At 38.2% G+C, this 23,834-nt stretch overlaps 2 protein-coding genes across 17 annotated transcripts in view; one reads left to right on the top strand and one right to left on the bottom strand.

Annotated features, from left to right (window-relative positions):
- LOC109854966 (disks large 1 tumor suppressor protein) overlaps positions 1-23,834 on the bottom strand; it is a 425,866-nt gene that overhangs the window by 382,157 nt on the left and 19,875 nt on the right. The gene's annotated exons all lie outside the window — the stretch shown is intronic.
- Positions 4,297-7,454, top strand: LOC109854967 (facilitated trehalose transporter Tret1-2 homolog). 3 transcript variants are annotated; one of them, XM_020428662.1, is made up of 4 exons: positions 4,297-4,424; positions 4,894-5,280; positions 5,462-5,922; positions 6,106-7,454. In XM_020428662.1, the coding sequence occupies exons 1-4, from the start codon at positions 4,361-4,363 to the stop codon at positions 6,391-6,393; spliced, it is 1,200 nt and encodes a 399-aa protein (XP_020284251.1). In that variant the 5' UTR covers positions 4,297-4,360; the 3' UTR covers positions 6,394-7,454. The 3 variants fall into 3 exon arrangements, with proteins under 3 accessions (XP_020284251.1, XP_020284249.1, XP_020284250.1); XM_020428660.1 differs by having other exon boundaries at positions 4,298-4,424; positions 5,462-7,454; XM_020428661.1 differs by having other exon boundaries at positions 4,299-4,424; positions 4,894-5,274; positions 5,462-7,454.

Here is a 23,834-nt window from a genome sequence, read left to right as displayed (position 1 = left end):
TGCGGCTTGATGACGTGCAAATTGGGTTACTTGCCCACGGGAATCGTATAATTGAATTTCGTCAGATGTGCTTATTATCGACTACAGACGATCTACAACGCGTCATCGCAATTCTCGATACTTCGATTGCCTTAACGTATATCTTTCCTCAATCAAACGAGTATCAAAAATAATATATTCAACTGATTCTTATTGAAACTGAATCAATCAGTGAAATTTTAACTGATTTTATTTCGAGAATACACACTACTCGCGACTCGGCGATGAATCGTTGACGCGAGAATGGAGTACAATAGAACTCAAGCGCATAGGATTCTTCTCAGACTTCGAAATTGCTTTTTTCTCCTTCCAGTTAGCAACCGACTGGTAGCAAGAGACGAACGATATGTTTCTCTTTCTCTTAAAGTGGAGTTGCGTCTACGAGTTGCGCAGTCACTCCAGAATATCGAGGAATGATCAATAGTGGAGGAAAAATATTGGCCCGCTCATAAAAAGGAAATCGAAATTGCGATGCTCGAAATTACTGGAGTTCCACTGTATCGAATGTTGATGAATCGACTCAATTTTGACTCGAATAAGTAAATACATAATGATGCGTCTGCAATGACGCGTTTGCGTGACGTAACAAAAATTGACTTATCGCATTATAAGTTTAATTGCATAACGTAGTGCGCATAATGAACGCGTTTCGCAAAGAGCTCCGGGCTAACGACCGCCATCCTCCGCGGCAAATGCGAACAGTCAAAGTGGAAGAGTCCCTACGAAGGAAGAAGGACGAGATAGTGGGAGTGTCGGGCGCCATAAACTTGGAGAGTATAGATAATGCTGTGTATACAGCGAAGCGCACTCTTCATCCTCTTCTGTCTTTCGTCTTCGGCAGCCGGCGGCTCGATGAGGAGACGCGTCGTCGACGTCTCTCGCGACGAGCAACAAGGTGCTACGGGCGGCGCGGCGCGAGAACGAAGACTTGCCGAGACTGCGTTTCGAAAGCTATTATCCTCCGTCCGTAAGACGGAACACGGTGGCACAAAGCGGACGAGGAGTGGGAGATATGCTTTCCCGTGTGAAACGTAACCTTATTCCATTCCATTTAAGTTAGCTCGACTTCCACAGTCTCTTTATCCCTTCGGCCTCGACCGTCACGGCAAATCGCCGAAATTTGCATCGCAACAATCTTCCGCCCCGATAAATCCTTCTACGTAAATACGATTATCGGTTTTTGTGCTGGCAATTTTTATACACTGTCAGATTGATAAACGGCGCAAAATTCGTCCGATATGTTTATTCCGGTGGAGAATTGCTTCTTTTTGACGTGGACTAACGAGTATAAGTCGCCGCTCGCTTATCAAAACGGGATCAGCTGTTGCACAGCTTGAAAGGTTTTCGCAAGCCGATGAAAAAACTTTGTTATGATTTAAAGTTCTAGTATTTTTCGTACTGAAACTAAAGTTGCGATTGTTCCGTGTTCGGAAAATTTATGTCGATTCTCTCGGTGATGTCCACTTATGTACGAAATTAGTCGCGCAAACGCGTCGAGAAAAAGTCGTTAACATGAAACATTGATACGTAATTTGCGCATGCGAGAGTATTATGCAACACGCGCGATGTAATTTTACATACATCAAGTAAAATGTGCGCTTTCCTAAATTGCAAAGAAGATATCGCATTCGTGGTTCCTAGAAACACGAATACAAAATTCACATTGCGTGTTTTCAGGATTTTCGTCCACTGAATATTTAATTTAAGTAACTATACGCGTACTGTTCTATAATTTTTTAACGCATTCATCACACTACCTAATGATACCGTCATCTATCTAATCTACCGTGCAAAAGAAATAACAAATTAACGGGATTTAATGATCGGGGGTAAATGATCTTTTTGCGGCCAATGTTGTGTATACTACGAAATGTTTCTCATATCTAAAAATGTCAACTGCTATTTCATATCGCGCTACTCTTTGGAAGATACGAGAAATTCATTTAATCTTCAACACACACTGCTTTCAAATATGTACGGTGCAGTAAATCATCGATAATTTTCAACGGCGAATAGAATTTCAGATGACTTTAAATAAACAGATTTTCTATTTTACGACGTAGCACGTAAAATTGTAAATAAATGCATGTATATATAATGCAATAACATTTTCTTGCAAACTAGTATATCTCCGAATATAAATATGTCTCTTGTAAGACATCATTTAAGCAGCTAAATCTCATCAACATAAATTAAGTAATTTCTTTCCGTCAGTCTATAAAAAAAAATAAAACTCGCTGTATTTTTTCTATTGTTCCTTTCAATGAACATACAATTGAATTTTTCCCCAATGAAACTTATGCACATTTCTATATTTTATAAGACAATGCTAATTGTTGACAATGTTATCAGAGAACAATGACACTAAATTTAGTACTATCTTATCTCGTAAAGGTTATTGGCAATAGCACTCTTTTACTGACAAACACAACAATGCATATTCAAAATAACTCCCAAATTAAAAAATAAAATAAAATAAAAATAGTATGTGTTGAATTGTGCGATTGTTGTGCATGTTGAAAATCTGATATATTTAAAAGATTACTATTATATTATAAAAATGTATGTATAAGAATGAAAAGTAGTATGTGTAAAATATTTTAAGAATACCGAAAAAAATAATGCTAATGTTTGTGTATGAATGAAAAAAGAACATGGGAAGTAAGATTTCAGTTTTTCGCATATTGTTTGCTACTCCATACATTTCTATAATATCTATAAATATATCTAGAAAATATATGAACAATTTCTGGGAGACGTTTCCACTTTCCTTCATACACGTCTAATAAAAGTTTTTGTTCCGTAAGGTAGAACGGAATTAATTAGAAGAGCAAGTTGGAGAATTTGCAAATATTTCAATAACCAATTTTTTTAATTAATACATCTAATTCTATTGTTTTTAAAATTAATATATAATTTTTATTATTAGACAATTATACTTCTGTTTCAATTCTTATCGCTATCATAAGTACATTAAGCCACTCTGACTTTTTTTCATTCAACATACATTTTTATCTATGTACGCAATATTTTAAGAATCTAAATGCTTACTTAAGCAGCGTAAGAACCTGAATATTTACTTCTTGAGTTAAATAAATATGCTACCTTTTAAAACAAGTCTTATTAGTTTATTGTAATTGTGTGAAAATTTATAATAGTTTGAATAAAAAGTGGCCCAATTAGCCCCGCGCTTTATCCTACGCGAAACTAACAAATAATTATAAACACATTTGAAATAACACGTACATACGTGCAAAACATAATACGCATTTTGTTTTATCTTGGAATTTTGTGATAACAGTAACAAAGTAAGAAAGTGTTGAAATCTCACTTATCTTGCAAAGACATTATAAATCAGATGAAAAATCAGTATTCTCAGTACGTGATTGTGTTTGTTCTAACATAAATAAAAAAAAAACAAATAAAAATAAATAGTAATTATAATATTAAGTTTTAAATAATTGTTTTTTATTGCGGTTAAAAATAATACTGCGTCTATTCTACTAATTTTAACGAAAATGCGCATTACGATTGTAGATTATTTTTGAACAATCTCGATAATAGCTATGTTAACATACTTAAAGAAAAGTCTACGTAAAATCAGTAATATATTCAATAAACAGTCACTGATATTACAAGACTTGTATTTTTATGACATAGGTCTCAGAGAATTATGGATTGACTGCACTAATCGAGTTCATACCGATCGTAATCGTAACCTCGTATTATATGTCATTTATTAAAAGAGAGTTACTAATGCCGTAATTTCTAAAATATTTTAATTAAAAGATTCACCGGCCAAAACCTTGAAATAAAATACTTGGTAACTCTTCAACATTGATTCTCATTCGATGAATGCTTTGTAGTTGGCGTCGCTACTGTCTCTTATTCCTGACCTTGCTCAATGTATTTTACACACAATGCAATTAATGAAACTTTAATTATAATATTACTCGCTGCTCATACACTTGTATAAATCAATTGTTTTACATCAGTAACACATTTTCAGTGTAGTACAATTAGTAAAGATATATTTTATAATTGTATCACATATGTTTTTTACTATAGTAATATAATATATGTATGTGATAAAATTTTCTACATATAAATCTTTGTTACTTCATAGTTTTATTTAAAAGTTATATGACTTAACGATTTATAATCGCTATAAAATGAACATGTCATTTATCTTCCACTATTTATCATTTACTATATGACACGATCGTCACGACATTTGCGTCTCGACGATTCTTTAGCATATCAAGCATGCCGTGCTCCACGGCAGGAGGTTCAGTCGCAAGCAATCCATAGAAAGATCACTATGGAGACGGAGAAGCAAAAAATACAAAAAATAATGTGGCCTCAATGGATCGCTGCCAATGGAGGTAACGTATTTTTACTTTTTAATAATTGCATATTGCATTAATATAAATATATCAACAAATCGTTTATATTATCTCATATTGATTAAATATATAAATATATAAAATTGTATATTAAGTATACAAAAATCACATGTCTTGCGATTCTCTTCATGTGGTTTTCAGTTTTATAACAATTGTAATTGTTTTTTTTAGATATATTAGATAAAGTAATTAATCATTTATTATTATTTAAAGAACTTTTTTTATATTTTATTAAAATTATTACAACGTAAAAAATTTGATTCCTATTAAAATATTGATAAATTTACATTTATTTATTTATATATTTACATTTATTAATATTTAGATAAAATATCACGAATAAATATTTAAAGATAAGACAAAAAGAAGTCTATTACTTGTCATAACTAAAAGAAATCTAAATGAATTATAGATAATAGCTAGAAAATTTTGTAATTTTCTCTTTCAGTCACTCTTCTGCTGATGCAAGTAGGAATGATGTCGGCTTGGAGCTCGCCATATGTTGCCTACTTGACCTCACCTAAATCCCACATCCCCATGACAATGAATGAGGCCTCGTGGGTAGTTTCGCTGTTAAACTTAGGCAGACTAATTGGCGCTTTTTTTGGCGCTGTTTCCGTCAACTACTTTGGCAGTAAAACAACTATTTTCATTACTTGTATACCGTACGCTCTCTGCTGGCTATTTATGATAGTGGCTAATCGAGTGGAGTGGTTGTACGTGTCAAGATTTCTAGGCGGTATTGCTTTCGGGAAGACATATAGTTGCTTTTCCCTTTATCTGAGCGAGATCGCCGATCCATCTATCCGCGGAGCTACGGTCGTTTTAGGTATATGTACGCACAAGTTTTTTCGTAAATAAAAGTGCAGCTCGATTGATGAGAGAGTGCGAAAAATGTATAGAAAAATTACGGACGACATTTGTACGAGAAAAATGTGCACGTGTGTTACACCGCTTAGACAGTTTAAAACATTTAAATATAAATGATCTAATAAAAGACTGAACTTCTGTTGCAGCTATGACTGGGATAGGGATAGGCCTATTGACAATGTGCATCATGGGCGCATATTTGAGCATCGGTATCGCTAGCGGCATAAGTTTCGCACATTGTTTCATAGTGATGGTTATCTTTCTCTGGCTACCAGAATCGCCGCATCATCTCATCAAGATCAGAGCTGAGGAGAAAGCGCGAGCATCGATTCGTTGGTATCATCGCGACTGTGACGTGGAATCGGAACTGCACTCCTTAAAGAAATTTATCGAGATGAACAGAAGTACAAGTGTCGTGAACGTTATCAAAGAGTTTAGAGTTCCACATATTGGTAAAGCTTTAGTGCTCGTAACGGTACTCTACATGTACGGCCAAATGTGCGGCATGAACAACGTCGTGTTCTACATGGAAACTATCTTGCGAAGCGCTCAAGTGACTGTTCTTGAGCCGGCGGTAGTCGTCATCATCGTCTCGGGCATCGGAATCGTAAGTTCTCTCTTCTCCATGATGCTGATCGACAAATTCGGCAGACGGGTCTTGCTGGTGATCTCAAGCGTAACCGTCGCGATCTCGCTCATATGTTTGGGCACGGATTTCCAGCTTCTCGACGCGGACTACGATCCCGTCGATCTTCAGGTTTTGCCGATCTTCTCAGTGGTGCTTTTCCAGGTGGCCGTGTTCATGGGCATCTTTTCAATACCTAACACGGTGCTGGGTGAGATCTTCCCGCCGCATGTCAAATGCATGGCCAGTTGTATAACCAGCATCACGGCCGGACTATTCGCATTCATCTCTACGTCGACTTATCAGCCTCTCATCAATCTCTTAACGGAGAAGTACGTGTTTTATGTGTACTCTTTGCTTCTGATAACCGCAGTGCCGTTTGCGATCTTCTGCATACCCGAGACGAAAGGCAAGTCACTGCAGCAGATTCAGGAAGAGTTGAAAAAAGGTTGAACAATAGTTGTGCGATAATTCTAAGGAACTCACGGAGGAACGCTAGATTGTCTCACGGAAAACGATAACTTATTTTCTCACGTTCGGTGAAACGCTTTTTTTTTTTACAATAATACAACGTCGGTGATCTCTTCAAATAGCACAGCCAACATAACGATCTGCAATCTTTCTTTCCCTCTGTCTCGTTTTCGCTAACGATTATTTTTCTCATTTAAAATAGAGTTGTGCCGATAAACATATGCATCGAGAAACGTGTGATAACTTAAGTTAAAACTAATTACATCATAAATGTTGGCATTTATCCACTGTGCAAATAAATTACAATTAACGGCGTGTGATCTTTTTGCCGACGACACTGTGAAGGACGTTTCTTTTTTTCTTCCTCGAACTTGAAAACGCAAATTGATTGCTGTTTCGTATCACCAAGGTGTAAAATGTTTTTAATCTTGATTGTCAATGCGTTGCTTAACTATCAAACACGCGTGGGACAGTAAATCATCGATATTTTGCAACAATAAATGGAATTTTCTGGTGACTTTGCATGACTTTTTTCAGATGACAAAAAGATCTCGTGTTCCGCGAACGTAAAACGATAAATGTACGTACATATAAATGTGACGATATTTTCTTGCGAACTTTGTGTGTGTGTTTGCGAATGCAGATATCTCTTTTCTGAGATATCACGCGCAATTAAGCAGATATTGCATGAAATCTCGTCACCGGTGATTCCGTTGTATCAATCTAACTTATTTTTTTATCTGATCGAGAAACACGCGAGATAACTATTTTTCTTTTTGACATGGACATATGTAGACCAATATAAAGTTGGAACTCGAAGAGTTTCACAAGATAATGCTTCATCATCGAGAACGTTACAACCGATGATACTATAAATTCACTATCTTATCTCGTATATGCATGACTTGTTGTGTCTATATTGAGATCATGGCTCAAGTATTTAAAAAACAAACGTAGTATGAAATATGTGAGATGTGTACAACAAGGAAATAAAGTATGTAAAACTTTCAAAAATTTTGAATAAAACAATTGCGAAGAGCTAACGGCTGTGTACTACGTGTGAATAAAAGATATGTGTTACGATGAATAAAAGATACGTAATTTATATAAATGTTCACCTTTTTGCGTTTTCCTTGTATAATGAATTGTGTTGTGTGCTATTTGATCGAATATCACGATTATATTTTGGTATTTCCGATGTGTGCGTTCAAATAGGATTTTAAATACATTACCGTAAAATATGATTACACTGCAAGAGGTGCATAAACCAATAGCTGTAACCGCCCCATCATGGGCGAAACGTTGCATACGCATAATGCTCCGTAATGTAGCAATTAAATTAGGGTATAAGATAAACGAAGCTCGGCGCACACACACATTTACTTGCATCGGAACGTTCGTATTTTATATACGTTTGCGTTATTTCACGAAACGTTACGCGCTGAGAGAGAGAAAAATGGTCGCATTGACTGTTTGCAATAATAGTAAGTCTCGGCGACAACTACATTTTCATAGTTGTCCTAATTACTCTGCAGATTTTATTTTCTAGTGGTAATTATTATAAAAACAGGTGTTCTCTGTGAAATGAGAATAATACGCAATGCGAAACGTAACGCAACGAAAAAAATTGTTTTTTTGTAAAAGTAAAGCGAGAGAACGGGTGTGTAAATAACATCGCCAAGTTGTACGCTTATAAACTTCCAGGTGGATTGTGCAATCTATTCGGAAACACCCGGCAACTCCCGACAACACACACACAAAATACTCAGTTTTACTTAATTTAGATACTAGCTTAAACAGATACCGGCTGTTTACCTTTTATCTGAGCGTGTGTCTTTACTTAAGACGTACTGCGGCTTTTACTTTCCGTAAATTATGATTTAGCAAACATGTAAAAACCTAGTCGCGCAGTGAAATTAAACATTAACATTTATAAAAATTATTAATATTAAAAGCCACTCGAGTGACTTCAAAAGATAATAAATTTAGAAAAGTTTCCCGAAAAAAAAACAGAAAGATTTCAATCAACAAGTTACTCGCAAGACAAAACATGAAAACATTTGCATTTTAATTAGGTAAAACAACTTTTCGCGACTAATTATTCTAACGCTGTATTGTCGAAAAGTTAAAGGTGCGATGAACGAACAAATAAAACGCACCTCCCGTTTAATATTTGTTATTGTTTAGTTGGCACGCGCGACGACGAATGAGCGAGTGGAAGTCTGCTTTGTCCCCGCAATTACTGCAGCAACTTTCAGTTCAATGAAAATGGCCTCAATCGGGCGCGCGGGACTCGACGTCTTTCGCGAGAAAGTTTGTCAAACCGCGTAACGAGCAGAGATTGTAATTGCCAGCCGAGCGCAAACTCGATTGTCCTTCTCGAGAAATCCCCTACGTCCGCTCCCGGGAACTACCAATCACATTAGACCTGTCTGCAAGTAAACCCCGAGACAATTATCTCACTCTCCGCTGTTACTCGGATATTCATCATATTTTACGACAAACAGTCATTTCAACGCCATCCACGTTGATGACCGCATTACGGCGTCCCGAATGTTACAATGTTCGATTGTCGAATTTGATTAATTTGTACAATAAACTATATCGCGGAACCAGATACGTAATTCAATTTTCTTCATGTAAACAATATATTATTTTTAGACATATTTAATTTGCAATTTCTTCTTCTGTGTGTGTGTGTGTGTGTGTGTGTGTGTGTGTGTGTGTGTGTGTGTGTGATTTGAACGAACCAATGGCGCTCTCTCTGTCTCCGAGTTAATTTTTCACTTGGCGAATAAATCTCTTGCGAGACGATCCATTCCGATTACCGCGAAATATAAATGAAAGGACGGGGTTTACGCTCGTCGCACTAAAACGAAGACCATTCGTCTGTCTAAATCCGACGCGTACTTAATTTGCGCCGAAGCTATTCTTCATGCGAGAAAAGAATTTTCGGTTGTGGTTATATAAGAACAGTTCGGACTGAAGAGAAGTTCGCGATTTTTAAGATGCCCGCGATTTTGCAATGCAATTACCTGTCTCAATGATCTCCTTGAGTTTTCCCTAAAGTTTTTCCATTCGCCATCCTTTGCAGACATCCTTAAAATTCAACGAACCACAGAACTGTCATATATCTTCTTTCTCGCGTTTTCCTCGCGCTATTCGCTCGATCGTGATCGGCGCGAATTTCGAGAAATCGTCACTCGCGACGTTCGCTTTGACGATGCTCTTTAAGAATCGCTGAGATTTTTGTCCGTTTTTCCGCGACATTTTTACGCGACACACGACCACTGTTTTTATCCCTTCCTGCAAACAAGAATCGGCTGCCAGAACGAGATTTACGTTCTTCTATAACCGGAACAAGACAGAAATTTATGTAACATCTTGCGGCAAGATTAACAGCCGTTGTAATTTCGCCACTTTTTTGACACGTGACGATTCATAGAATTTATTAGAACTAACCGATGACCGTTTTTTACGTAAGCGCATCTTCAAACTACGTGAATAGTATTCATGAGAATAGTTTTCTTCTGTGTTTATGAATGTTCAATTAAACAATCATTGAAGTTCCGATACGCGATATGCGTGGATCGTGTACACAGCCGAAATTGTGTTTCCGTCGAAAGCTAAATCGAAATCCAGTTTTCACGCAGTGATTACGGAAAATTACAATAGTCGGCATCAGATTGCCGGAACGGGAATAACGACACGTCCACATTGGCTTTGACGCCGCGACACCGAGAGTTTTGCGTATCGATTCCGAAAATTTATACAAAACAAAGCGAATCCTATTAGCGTGACGTTATGTGTTAAATTACTTATCGTGAAATAAAATGATAGTGTTCGATGATTGTGTCGGACCGCACAGGTCGATATGTGTACCGCAAATCCATCATCATCCACTTGATCCGTCCCGGGGAAACAAATGCAAATCAAAGGACGATTTCCATTGCAGAAAAGCTTTTGCCGAGAGAGAGGGGAAAAGAGAAAGAGAAAAAGAGAGAGAGAAAATATCGTCATGCGCGCCGAGAAACGAAACGCAGGTCTTTCGCAAAAAACGAATAATTTTTGGTTGAGGTCCAAGTTGTGGTCAACTAAAAATCATTTTCTCGTAGTCAATGGAACAATAAAAGAGAACAGAGACGCGAGAAAATTTTGTGAGGAAAAGTCGCTGATTCTTTTGCATTTTTGTTGCGCAATTTTTTGCGATCCGGAGAGAGACAGATTTTTTTATTTTCATCGAGCAAATCGATGACACTCGCGGCTAACCACACATTGTGTTACGTGGCTGCATTTTGTGAAGCCGACGGTCAACTTCGGAATGCGTTGGTTTCGAAAACTTGACACGATTGAAATTGGACTCAGCACTTTGTTTATGTTAAACACACTTTTCAAAGAACCAATATTTTTTAAAATATTCTTTTTAATGTAATTTTTAAAAATATATAGAAGAGTTTAAAACAATTTTTAAAAATATATATATAAGATTTATGGAAAAAAAAGCAATTTTTTACTATACAAATAAAATAAATACTTTTCCTCTGAAAACTCCTTAAAAAAAGATTATAAATTCTATTGTTTTAATTAAAAATTGAGAATTAAAAGAAATTAAAATTACTCTCTAAATATTAAATAATATGAAATTAATTTTCGCAATATTAGGTTACACAAACATCGGCAGTGACGAGCGATGTGGCGCTTTAATGATCGACAGATGCGCGTTTGATATGGTATTTTTGCAGGAAAACTGAGGAACAAAAATGAAAGAGAACGGCTGAACATTCACCGACCGGCACGTGAATATTTACACAGGGGAAATGAGGCTGCAGGAAACGAGCGGAAGTGAAGATTCGCGTGGGACTGATAGTCGGCTCGGCGGTACTCTCGTGCCAATATTCCTTTCTAGTCCATTTCCACTGTGCTCTTGCTCACTTTGTGTGTTTCACGAGTGCTTTTTTTTATTTTTTTTTTTTTTTCCATCCGTGCGCCGTTCTCTCTGTTTCTTTCTTTTTCTCTCGCATTCCGTAAAATTCTTGGCAGAAGCCAAATATGCCGTTATTTATATTGCAAGCCTATGCGTCTCTGCGAACAGCTTTGTCCTCTTATGCGAGAAGAACTTCTATCGTACAATAGATTCTTGTTTCGCGGACACGACACTAGCCAAATCCTGCCAAAAACATTTGCGCGAATCCGCGATATTCTATGCATCAGTACCTCTTATGATCTAAAGACCGAAATTATTTAAAAAACGTTCGAAGATTTTATTTTGGTAGTACGTTCACCGAAACCTGCGAGGAAATTCCAAAGAACGATCCATCTTAATTCACGGTTGACGCGCATAGGTAATTAGCTCAATTAATATCAGCCGGCGGAATTCACGGTGATTGACCGAGCTAACGAACAATCGCGATTAACCCAATTAATGTTTTGGCGCCGGGCGTTCTAATGATTTCGCAGTAGTCAAGGTCGACGGTGTGCAATTACACCTTTGCGAGCAAGCGAGCGATGCGTTTCTTCTCTTCTTACGTGACTTCGGCGGGAAATAAAAAATAAATAAATAAATAAAATCTGGATGAAATTTATATAATGCATCGACAAGTTCCGAGATAAAATGCAGCGTCAAGAAGTACGTCGCGAACAAGTTTTTCTTCTAGAAAAGAGTTGTACGAGTGGAAAGAGACCGGCGCAGACCAGACAGCGCACGCGGGACTCGTCGTCCCAGCACGTCGATCCAACAGACTCTCGTATCCTTCCATATGCGATCGCCCTGGAAGGAAGAAGACGAAGAGCGGGTTACGATGCCGACGGGAATATCCCTTTGGTTGTCGCGCGCGACTCTCTCTCTCTCTCTCTTTCTCTCTCTCTCTCTCTCTCTCTCTCTCTCTCGTCCCGTTCTCTTTATCTCTCGACTTTCCCGTATGTACGTATGTACACGCGTACATCGTCGATGCGCCGCAGTGAGATGAAATACGACCTGAATTCCCACGGGAGTTGATCTCTCGAACACTCTCGAGATTACATGACCTTCCGAGAAAATTCTCTCGCGGAAACGGCCAGGTTGACTTCAAAACACGATCGAGCGAAAATTCGTTACGAATAGGTAGGACGAAGACAGGACCGTTGGTGAATAATAACGATTCGCGGAAATTGTAATGCACGAAGAACCAAAAACCCACGATTTGCATTACACGACGAACAGGCGTTTCATCTCCACGGGATGTCTATTCAACCAAAAAACAAATTCCCCGAGAAAACTTTTGAATTTTTTTAATCGTACAAATTTTCAGAAAAAAATAACGTTATCTTAGAAATAAACATTTTTAATTTAAATGTTTTTAAATGTTTCCAGCTTACGTGTAACACAACCGTTAAAAAAAATGGTTAAGTCCAGTTTTCAAACATTTTAGATTTAAAAGTTTTTCTCTATACGTTGAAAATGTAATATAAATTAGTAATATATTAAAAATTTCCGGCAATAAAATGCAAGAAGAAAACTATTATATTTCTGTAAGGTAAATACCTAAATGAAATCGTGGAGAAACTTAATGCGTACTTTGTGTACACGCGTTATACGCGATATTTTCTCATCGAAGCATTTAAATGTCTCGAGCATCTCGGTAACGAGTTAACGTTGAGGCGGTGGGGTATGAATAAAGGGACAGGAAGAGAGGAGCTTCCGCGAGCTTTGAGCCCGCAGCGGCGACCGCGTAGATGGAGTCTAAGGAGACGCCAAGGTTCACCACTTGTCCCTCGAGAGCTTTGCTCGCCTCTACAACTCTCGAGCACTTGGTTAACACAAGGTAATTCCGTTGCGACGCAACGTCTTTGAGAAGAAGAGCCGCAAGTACCGCTCGCAATATCCTGATGACCCCCAAAGAAAATTAAATAGTCACTCGATATTGCACCTCGACAGCCGGAAATAAACACGTTCGCCAGATACCGATAAAAAGACACCATTTGATAATTTATATATTATATTCGCTAGTGTATATATTATATTAAATATATTCGCAGATACAAATATATCTTCGCGTTGAGTGTTTTAAAAGTGTAATACGCGAGAGCCTGAGCATGAACAATTTTTTTTCGCAGCTCGCACTTTTCAAGTTTTCAACATTTCCGCTGCAAGAGCTGCATACTAATTTTTAATCATCGGTATCAGACCGACTAAGTCCCGCGAGGAATAAAGTACACCGCGAAAAAAAGTTCCCACGTTAATTTTCTTTGCTAATTCATATTAAAAACGTAAGAGATATAAAATAAATAAAAACCAGATTTACGTACAAATTTACGTGGAAAGCGATCTTTAATAAACAATAAAATCAAATAACGTGAGCGAGCTGTTTCAGCTGCAATAGTGGAGTGTGTTTCGTGAATGTTCAAAACTGCCTTGTACATACGCATTCCGCGTGTGTTGCCGAGTCACGTTTAACTTTCGCGAGCCGCCCTTTCCTATCTCACCGAACATCAGAATACGAGACCTTTAGAGTTGCACAGTTTGGACCGTCTGACGCCCGCGAGAAATGCCTTTCCGGCTATTTTTAAGCTGTCATTCTCAAAGGTAATGCGAGACAAAATATGAACTTTTTACACGTTACCGCACATAAATATTTGAAACTAATGTGTGCGTACAACAAAATAGCAAACAAGACACACGAGGAACCGCAAACAACGAAAAAGCTTTGTGAAAAATGTGACCGGTTCGTTCCGGTTTATATTGCGGTTCCCGCAACTCCGTGGGATTCGCCTAGCCAAACTTCTATCTATCTCCTTGCAGAAATCTCACCGAATCTTCTCGGGAGAGAATTTAGCTAGAGCGCGATAAAGCGAATTCGCCGCAGTTACGCCCGCAGGCCGCGAATTATATCGCCCGGCTTTATCCGGGCACCACGAACGAATTATTGCCGTGTTGTCGCGACCGATCGCGAAAGAACGAGTTCGCTCTCTCGTTTTCTTGAATTCTCAAGACATTGACTTGATAAATCGACGGCCAAGAAAACCAAAACTTTCACCGTTTTGATAAGACACATAAATATTTATACAATTTATCGCGCGATTGCAATTATAATAATTAAATTATGGGTAATTATGCAGATCAGTGTTTTTTCCAAATATATCGGAAAAACATTTAAAAAACATTAGAAGAGATAATCGTGTGTGCACGTTTCATGAAAAGCGAGATATTTAACGATTCGATACGGCGAGGAACAATACAGTGGAAAAGGCGTGAGTCTGATCAGACGGCGCTTCTCCGATGAGTTTCCGGCGCGCGGAATGTTTGACAAGACTCGAGTGCTCGCCGTTATTATTGTACGTGTTCGAGTGACGAAGGTTTCACGCCCGTTCGACGAGTCCTATGCGCATTAAGAGACTATTGAATTTCAAGAATGCCGGGCGTTTTAGCAGTCACTAAAAAGCGTCTATAATATATATATATATATATATGTACATATATATATATTTTACATATATATACACACACATAGTCGATGAAAGAATCCGCGCTATGGAGATTGGATCTGATGAATAAAATGTTATAGTTGAGCGCACATCTCGGCATTCTCTGGATCATTCCCGCTTGCAAGATTTGCGCCAGATGTACGCGAAAAAGAGAGAGAAAAAGAAAAACAAGAGCAAACATGCGATTCTACATGTATAAAATAACGTACGAGAAAGAGAGAGTGTAACAGCTGGTCGCATCAGTTTCAATTTGAGCAAATTTTTTTCACAAAACTTCGTACATGGTATCTATTCATTTCCGTGTTAAACAATTCCTTGAGAATTCTCTTGCTTTTGCAAATATTTTGATGTCTTTTTTGTATTTTTAGACAAAGGTAAAACATTGTTAAAAAAATAAACTCTCGCAAATCTATTACTATTTTAATTTAATTGCGGTAATATTACCCGCGGTATTCGTACAGTTGTTTATACGCAATCATATGATCGCGGCAATTAATATAGTTGAATATTCAATACGATTAAACTTTAATTCGTTAAATTTTGCTCTGCGTATTCTCAGGCCTTGTTCGGTCATTATCGATTCATTACGAATAAAAATTTCTACGAGCGTTTTGAAAATACGTTGATAGCTTCCACACATTTCGCTTAATATTTCATAGCGTACGATCGTGAACAAAATTAATAATTGTTTTATATGACGTAAAATCTTATTATATGTGAAATATTCTTCTTTACAATAATATTGTTGTTGGTTTGAAAAGGTTCTTAACGGTATTGCAAAATTTCTTGATTTTAGTTTATTCTTCTTTACTCCTTCATGAAATTTAACATTTTCATTGCGAAAAAAAACACTTTGGCCAGAAGTTGTGTTTGGATCTCCCGCATTTCGTGCAATCGCCTTCCCAATTCGGCAATCAAGACATTAAGTATTGCTGAAATAAGCCAAATTGGAAAGGCGCTTGCACGAAATGCGGGAGATCCAAACTCGACTCCTGGTCAAAGTGTTTTTTTTTTTTTTGCAATGAAAATGTCAAATTTCATGAAGGAGTAAATAAGAATAGTGCACATATATGATGAAAATCAAGTATTCTATATACATTTTCGAATTAAATTTAATTCGAATTTCTACGTGTATTAATTTACGTTTAAAGGAAATAAATAAATACATATATAATTGCACGTACATCTTTGGCACTCGTCGACCTTAATATTTATAGTTGTATATAAAAATAGTTTTTCAAGTTTTAATGTGCGAAATAACAAAGAAATTTAATTTTCTTTAAAATTGAACAACAAAGAATCTCTACACAATAACTTTAATAGCTTTTTCCATAATTAGATAAAGTAAATAATATTGATTTAAAAAATTCACATGCATACAGCGTCCAATAAAAAATGATTTTTTTCAATCCTAGATACAAGTGCCGTAACAGTGAGAAAGTGACAAAAACACGTCATAAATCATTAAGTTGTGCGCTCGTAAGTTTTCTGAAAACATGCGGCAAATATTTCCGACGCTGCGCAGCAGCAGCAGTTTCGAGTTTTCGTTTTCACCGCACGTGCAAACTTACCGGGAGACATTTTCTACCCCCGAGGTACGTCAAAATTGCCAAGTTTCGAGTCGGTGAAGGGAACGTTTTTCATACGCGGCTCGAGAATCGTTTTTCATCGCTCGGATGAGTCCTGCTACCGAGCCGAAATGATTATGTTTGGCAAATCGATAACGGTTGACGCGCGAATGATACGGTTCTACTTTTTTTTGCAATATAAATACATACAATGTTATAAAGTATTGAAATTGTATAACTTACAAAATTATGCAATATTTTCTGAGAAATTATACATCGATAAGTTTGTTTTCAGAAAAGCTGCAATTTTTTTGTTTAATTACATTAATAACGATACGGCTACGTATGTATATATATTTTGGGGTTATTTCGAAGAATTTTCTCTCGGGAGAAATCCACAGGAAATTAATATGTACCAGGATGAAAAATGCAGAGCAAAGATAGGAAATCTGGGCCAAATGTTTTAAATGTTGCATCGTCACGTGCGCGGCAACGTGTGCCCGCTGCAGTTGCAGGTAAAACATGTACGTGATCGATATATGTATGTGCAGATACGCCCTCTCTCTCCCTCTCTCTCTCTCTTTCTCTCTTTAACGATATTCCAAATTATCTGACAATGATACCAGACATTCTTTGCGCAAAATTGCTCTCGCATATAATTTCAATTTTTATATACGCTGTAAAAAATATACAGACTTCAGTCAAATAGACAGACAAGACATCAACGTATAATGTTGATAAGTTCTACCGGTGAAAACACACGGCTTGTCATATAATATCGCGAGCACTCGAGCGATGCTGAGACTGCAGATACATCGACTTAAAGTGTCTGACACGTCGTGTCAAATTGCTCTCCGATCTTTTACATTTTCGCTTTCTTCGCTCTTTTCGCACTTCCCTCCTCGTGTTTTCGCTCTTCCAAGACACTGTTTGCCCTAATTTCTCCTCGACAACATGATCAGAGTTTTCTTACGTTTTACGTCTGCAATCCTTTTGTTAAATCGAGACACTAACATCTCACTGCGCGCGAGCATTCGTTAATTCTCGGTTTAAAACACTTCCGGCAACCGAGAAAGTTTCTTTCGAATGCGCTAAGAATTCTCGTTCAGGACGATATGCATGTCGACGCGAAAAATCCTGGAAAAGAGACGAGGAACACACCGGTGACGCCGCAGGGCCCCGCAGCCATCATATTTTTTCGCGCTCCGAGTGCACCTATCTACTCCCAACTACTATCTCCTCGTCCTTCTTCGCCATCCCTTCGCATCCTTCAGCGTCTCCGGCGGTCCGGCCTTTCCAGCCCGATCTTCATTTCCTGCGACTTCCTCGGCGTTCTCTCCCGACCCGCGCACCAGCGCGGCCCAATAAATATCTTTTTCCCTCGGTGAGACACGAGGATTCGTCTGCGCTGGGTCGTCGCCCTCGAATCCCACGAGCTGCCTTCTTCGTTATCCTCGTCGTCGTCGTCGTAGCGGCGTCTACCCAGAGAGAACCTTCGTCGAGTCTTCGGAAATCCTTCAATGAAATCCTCGAGAGCCGCAGTCCGCTGTAAAGCCGGGTCCTGCCGGATCGATCCTCGCCTTCAAGACGAGCATCCCTCTTTTCCCCGTCGACGGCGGGAAGACAGGAGGGAGAAGGTGAGAGACGAAAGCACAGGTGTGGTTGTGGGATCTGTTGTAGGTGAATCGCTCGAAACGAGATAGTCGAAAGCGACTCTGAAGGATCGCGTTGAAAGAGTGAGAGAGAAAGAGAGACTTTGCCTCGGTCGGTCGCGGAAATGGTCGACTCTTGTAAATCCTTGATAGTGCGCCACGCCAAGATATACAACAAGCGCCCAGCGAAGCTGCGGATACTCGTGGCGCGCGCGTTCGTGTCCGTGTATTTGTCAAGGAATCGAATATTGTTGTTCCATTATTCCCGGAATCGCGATACAAAATTCATCGTCGCGATATACATATATATTTAGAAGAGGGAGGAGACGAAGCTGGAATAACTCGTCCGCGGCGATATCTCGTGATGTATTTTTATCGCCAAGACTAAATGGAAAGACGGTAGCAGCGACGTGTTTCTCGACGCTCTTTGGCAGTGCGCGAATCGAGTCACGCTCGTTAAATCGCGAATTGTTCGCATGCGAAAAATATTTATACGATTGCCGACTGCCAAGAGTTTCTTGACGAACACGCGCGAGTTACTTTTCCGTCGATGATCTTGGCGCGAAATCCAAGACGAACCGAGTTATTCCGGATAATGAAAGTTTGATGGAAAGCGCTTTTCTTTTGTTCGCGCAAGTGTCAGTAGGCCACGAATGAATGTCAAGCGCACGTAATCCTCATCTCGCTGGCATGTCACCAATTTTGGAAGAATGTGCATAGTTCAAAATTTTACAAGGAATTCATGTTGCTCGTACGTATTGAAATTTTTGTGGCGCGTCGTAAAATATCAAGATCAAATAAAAGGAAGATTCCGAGTACAAAATATGTGAAGCATTAAATTGTCATTTTATGCTTGTTAACATTTTTAATACTAAAAAAAACAGTGATTTTACATCTATTTCTCTATTTTCGACGAAAAACGTAAACAATCCAATAAACGAAATGCTGTTATTGCATCCGCGTTATAAATAAAAAAAAGAAAATAAAAAAATACTGCCTCCCTCTCAATGTTCAGGTAAATGTGCATTGGAGAAGTGCGATCTCTCGCTGTCTACTAATATCGATTTCCTTCTCGCGGAATAATTGAGCGGGAGCTCGTGAGAACGACGATCGGCTGCAGATGCGAGATACGCGACCAAGAGAAGATATAGGAGAAAGAGGGAGGGTGTCTTCGCTGGACGCAGAGGCCTCTGGAGAATATTCAGCGAAGGAAGGGTGGGTGGAGGCACGTAGATAGAGGCCGTATCTGTACGATATACACTCCGTTCGTGCCGAATTTACGACCGAAATATCTGCTAGATAGACGAGGTGGTCGTACATCTCGACTGCGCCGTCAGAATTTGCTCTAGGCTTTACTTGTATCGCGACAGTGTTAGGGATCACCTTCTGATCACTTGGATCTTTAGTGCATTCACGTAAGGAACGAAATTTTGTATCTTCCATCCTTTTTCTATCTCTTCTCGATCGTGTAAATGTTTCAGAAATTTTCATTGTTTCAAGAATTTGTTGGAAAGACAAAGAAGTATATAATCCTTGTGACGAGATAAGTCATATTTACTCCGTAAACATTTAGTTGTGCTAATATTTAAATAATTTTGTGTATTTGTCTTAAATAAATTCTTATCTATGTACTGTTTAATAAGAAAATGTAGTCATTAATGATATATCGTACATTCAGCATTTATGACAAAATCTCCACCAATCAAACTTCTAAAAAGCAATTCGATAAATAAAACGAGAATTTCAAAAGAATAATTTGATAAATAAAACGAGCGTAGAAAATTGGCTGAGGATCGATACATGATTTATATACGTATTTTAAGTTCTTGATTGCGATGAACGACAACACACGCAGATCACTTGTGAACTATTCTTATCTCGCACTACGACCGTCGATGTTTGTAAAGAGTCGAAGAAACGCTTTGAAAGAGAAACGGCTTATAATTCGCCGATGGTATCTCGGCGAAATGCCGCGGGCGCGCGCGAGAACCTGACGAAGATCGACCTCGGTAATCGGCTGATTCCTTTTGTAAAAGATACAAAAGAAAGCTAGATAAACGTTCGATATACCGCGCTCTCGTACACAATACAAAGACCGAGTAAGAAAGAAAGAGAGAAAAAGAAAGAGAGAGAACGAGCAACGAAGAAAATTATCGCGTGTAACCATCTCTTAAATAGATTAATCGTACTCACGCGTTTCCTTTCGTTTTTCTGGAGTTTTATCGAATCTTAAAGTCGATTAAGATCCGAAAAATAAGAAAAAGTAAAGATTTCGCCAACATTTACGAGCGCGTTTATTGTTGATTTCTCGTAAAAGAGAGTCAAAAAACTTCTCGGGAAGATGACACTTCTCCGCAACGAGAGGCACTTCTTTTTTTCCCGCGAATACATTTCGTCTCGAACGGACTCGAAGAACCGAAGCGCATGAGTTTCTCGACGGAAGCGGCAAGTCAACCGAAGAAAGATTCACGACGACCATTATTCACAAACGATTTAGCGGCGAAATAATGAATACAACGATCTATATATGCGGAACTAGAAGCAATGCGCACAGAAGTTCGGAAAACGTCCGCGAAACTTGAGAGCATTCTTCAAGCGCCCGCTCTCGCCACGAAATCTCGAACATGGTGTCTATATATATTCGATTTCAGAAAACAATTTTCCTCAGAAAATTATCTGACTTTCTAAGTATTTTTGTTTGTTGTATTTGCAGAGAAAAAAACATTAAAATTATTCCCAAAATTGAAAATTTTGAAAACGGCTGTTGAAGAACCAATGCAGGGTGTTTTGCAGTAATAAAATCTTATACAGAGTTGGTGTTTTGACCTTCATTAAAGTCCTCTTTTTAGCTGATAATAATATAATAAGACGTAAATAATTGTTTAAAAAAAAATCGCACATATATATCAAGCCAATCAGTAGTAAAGTTAACGAGTATTTGAAGAAATGCGACAGTCAGAAATGATCGACTTTCACTTTTCGTTTGTACGTGTCTTTCGGCGTTTTTTTTTTTTTTTTCAAATCGAAACATCTACGGGAGCTTGGAATGAAGAAACTTGCACTTTAACGAGTCAAGTAAAGACAAACAAACTGAACTTTTAATTAATAGGAAATACGAAATTGCAGAGGGCGCGTCCCAGAGTTCGGTGAGCACGAAGTTTTCTCGAAACGACATTTTAATCCCAGACTGAAAAGCTGTATCTGTAATTAATCGAAATTTGCTTCCTCGTTGCAAGCGTAAATCCGTGCCATTTGAATCGAAGAAGTGTAGCGCGGTGAAAATGTGATTTTGCCGAGGTATTTTCGCGGAGAAAAAAGCCTTATCTCGATGCAATTTTTATTCCGCCTCATTTCATTTGCCCTCTAGGGTTTTGCCAAAGCGGACTTCCGCCCGTGCTAACGGAAGCGCAGAAATGATATTTAAGATTCTACTCCCGAAAGAAATCGATTTCCGCAACTGCGAACGAGCACGCAGACATCATCTTCGCGCATCTCACGGCTTCATAAATGAATCAACCTGCACGTCGGCTGTAAGTCACAAATAAAAACCGCGCGCGGTCGTAAAGTAAGAAAGGAATATATCTCTTGGGATGTGTCGCGATACCGTAACGTTAAACTCGTCTTTCTGAAGGAGGAAAGATTTATTTGCTGTCGCGAAACAACGCGCGATCCACCAGAGAGATTGTGTGAAATATTTATGTCAGAATGCCGAAAGCTTCGTAAAACTTATAGCAAAATCGATACTTCACTCTGTTAAAATATATGTATATACATATATATACAGGAGGATTTTTTTAAAAACTTTCCAGCTGATTATCTCAAAAAGTATAAAAGATACAAAAAAAAAAAACTAATACACGTAATTAGCTCTGGATAACACTAAAAGAAAGTTTTGTATATTCTCGTATCTGTTGAGATTTAGTTGGCGCTATTGGTCCAACCATAAAAAATGAAAAAATCAGATTTTTTTTGTAATCGTAATCAAGGATTTCAAATTCTTTGTTAACACTTCATGTTTTAGATTTAGCACGTTAAGTGCTACGCCAATTTTGACTTTCCGTTTAGACGGTGCGTGAGCATACAAAGTAAAAAACAACCCGACGTTGGCCCGCAAGGACCGGCACAGCCTAAACGGAAAGTTCGGTCTCCAGAGACTGGCGTAGTACTTAACGTGTTAGACAACTTGTTTCTGCTCCTTTGAAAGCTGAGTTAGTCACTATAGTGACTCTATAATGAATTTGCACGATAACTTTATATAAGATGTGCGTTATTACACATAGATATATGTACAAATTTCAAATATAAAAATTAGAAAATTTTAAGAAAACAATCCTGACTCTCTAAAGATTAATAGAAAATATATACGTGAAAACTCATTATATATTTTTTAAAACTCATCACAAGACGAAAAATAATGTTTTTGTTTCGACGTGCTCTAGTTGAATTATAATTATATAAAATTTCGTGCTTGATATTACTATCGTGATTCGATGATCTCCGGTCCGACATTTTATACAACATAAAACCGTATCGTTTCAAATATCATTAATTAAATTCCCGCGATTTCCACCAAAACGGACCTGTCATCTCGTAATTGGTTCCGGTTAATCAAGCTGCAATGCGCATGCTGCAATATGATCGATTTAAAATTTGATGTAATCGAAATTATTGTACGCTCTCTTCACTAAATTATATATTATCAACGATCGATAATCCCACACACAGTATGACATTATTTTTCTCGTGTGTCATTAATTGTTATAGTATTTTGAGAACTTTTACACGGTTGAAAACAATATAAAATGTTATCATTCATTTTCGTTCGCGCGTTAACGATACCGCATTGTTCTCGGCGCGAGTCTGCGGCATCCCCTTGAAACCCGTGAAAAGAATTTATATCAACGCGTTGCGGGCTTACACGTCACACTGCGAGTTTTCAACTGCCGCAAACCGCATTCCTTCGTATTTCCGCGAAGCTGATTCCCGGTTTGCTTGCGCAAACCGCGGGCAATTCTCCTGCCCCAGTTTTTCGCGGCTGCTAAATAAAGAAGGCGGACCGTGGAAAAAAGGGGGAAGGCGACAAAGTGCTGCGAGAAACTAAGCGGATTTCTCTCTCGCGACCGCACACGTATGTACATACGTATATACAACGTCGCATCAAATTGCGTGAATCCGAATATTGTTTTCGAAGAGAGCGATCTGTCGAGTGAACTTCCACGCGCGCGAATTCACATCGCTACGCGTTCAGCACGGCGCGCGCGTACCGAGACCTCAAATTTCTCTTCTCTCTTGTTGAATCCTTTGACAGCGCGTAATCATCGCGCTTTCCAGATTGCAAGTTATTTGTATGTCGAGACGAGAGAGAGAGAGAAAGATATATATGAATTTTCCGCAGCGTCGACGGAAACGCCGAGAGTGTAACCGGTAATTATGCAGTTATACGGACTATTTTCCGATCTCAACAATTTTGACATATGTTATCAAGGTCACCTCNCTGAATAATAATATGAAGGTTTTATCCGTCGCTCATTGTTTATAAAAAAGTTATGAACAAAAAAAGTTTGATGATTGAACTCTCGTTTTAAATATAAAAAGATAAAAAAAATATAGAAAAAATATAGAAAGATTTTGGAGAGATATAAGAGCAAATATTCCGCGCTATGGCACTCGCGATTATCATTTTGAGCATTATATGGCAGAATTTTTGTTCAAAAGAATGTATAATTTCGATACTCGAATTGAT

This window comes from Pseudomyrmex gracilis, unplaced genomic scaffold (assembly GCF_002006095.1).
Source record: "Pseudomyrmex gracilis isolate BER0280 unplaced genomic scaffold, ASM200609v1 scaffold_76, whole genome shotgun sequence".
Taxonomy (NCBI): Eukaryota; Metazoa; Arthropoda; class Insecta; order Hymenoptera; family Formicidae; genus Pseudomyrmex; species Pseudomyrmex gracilis.
This window is presented reverse-complemented; position numbering and strand designations above follow the sequence as displayed.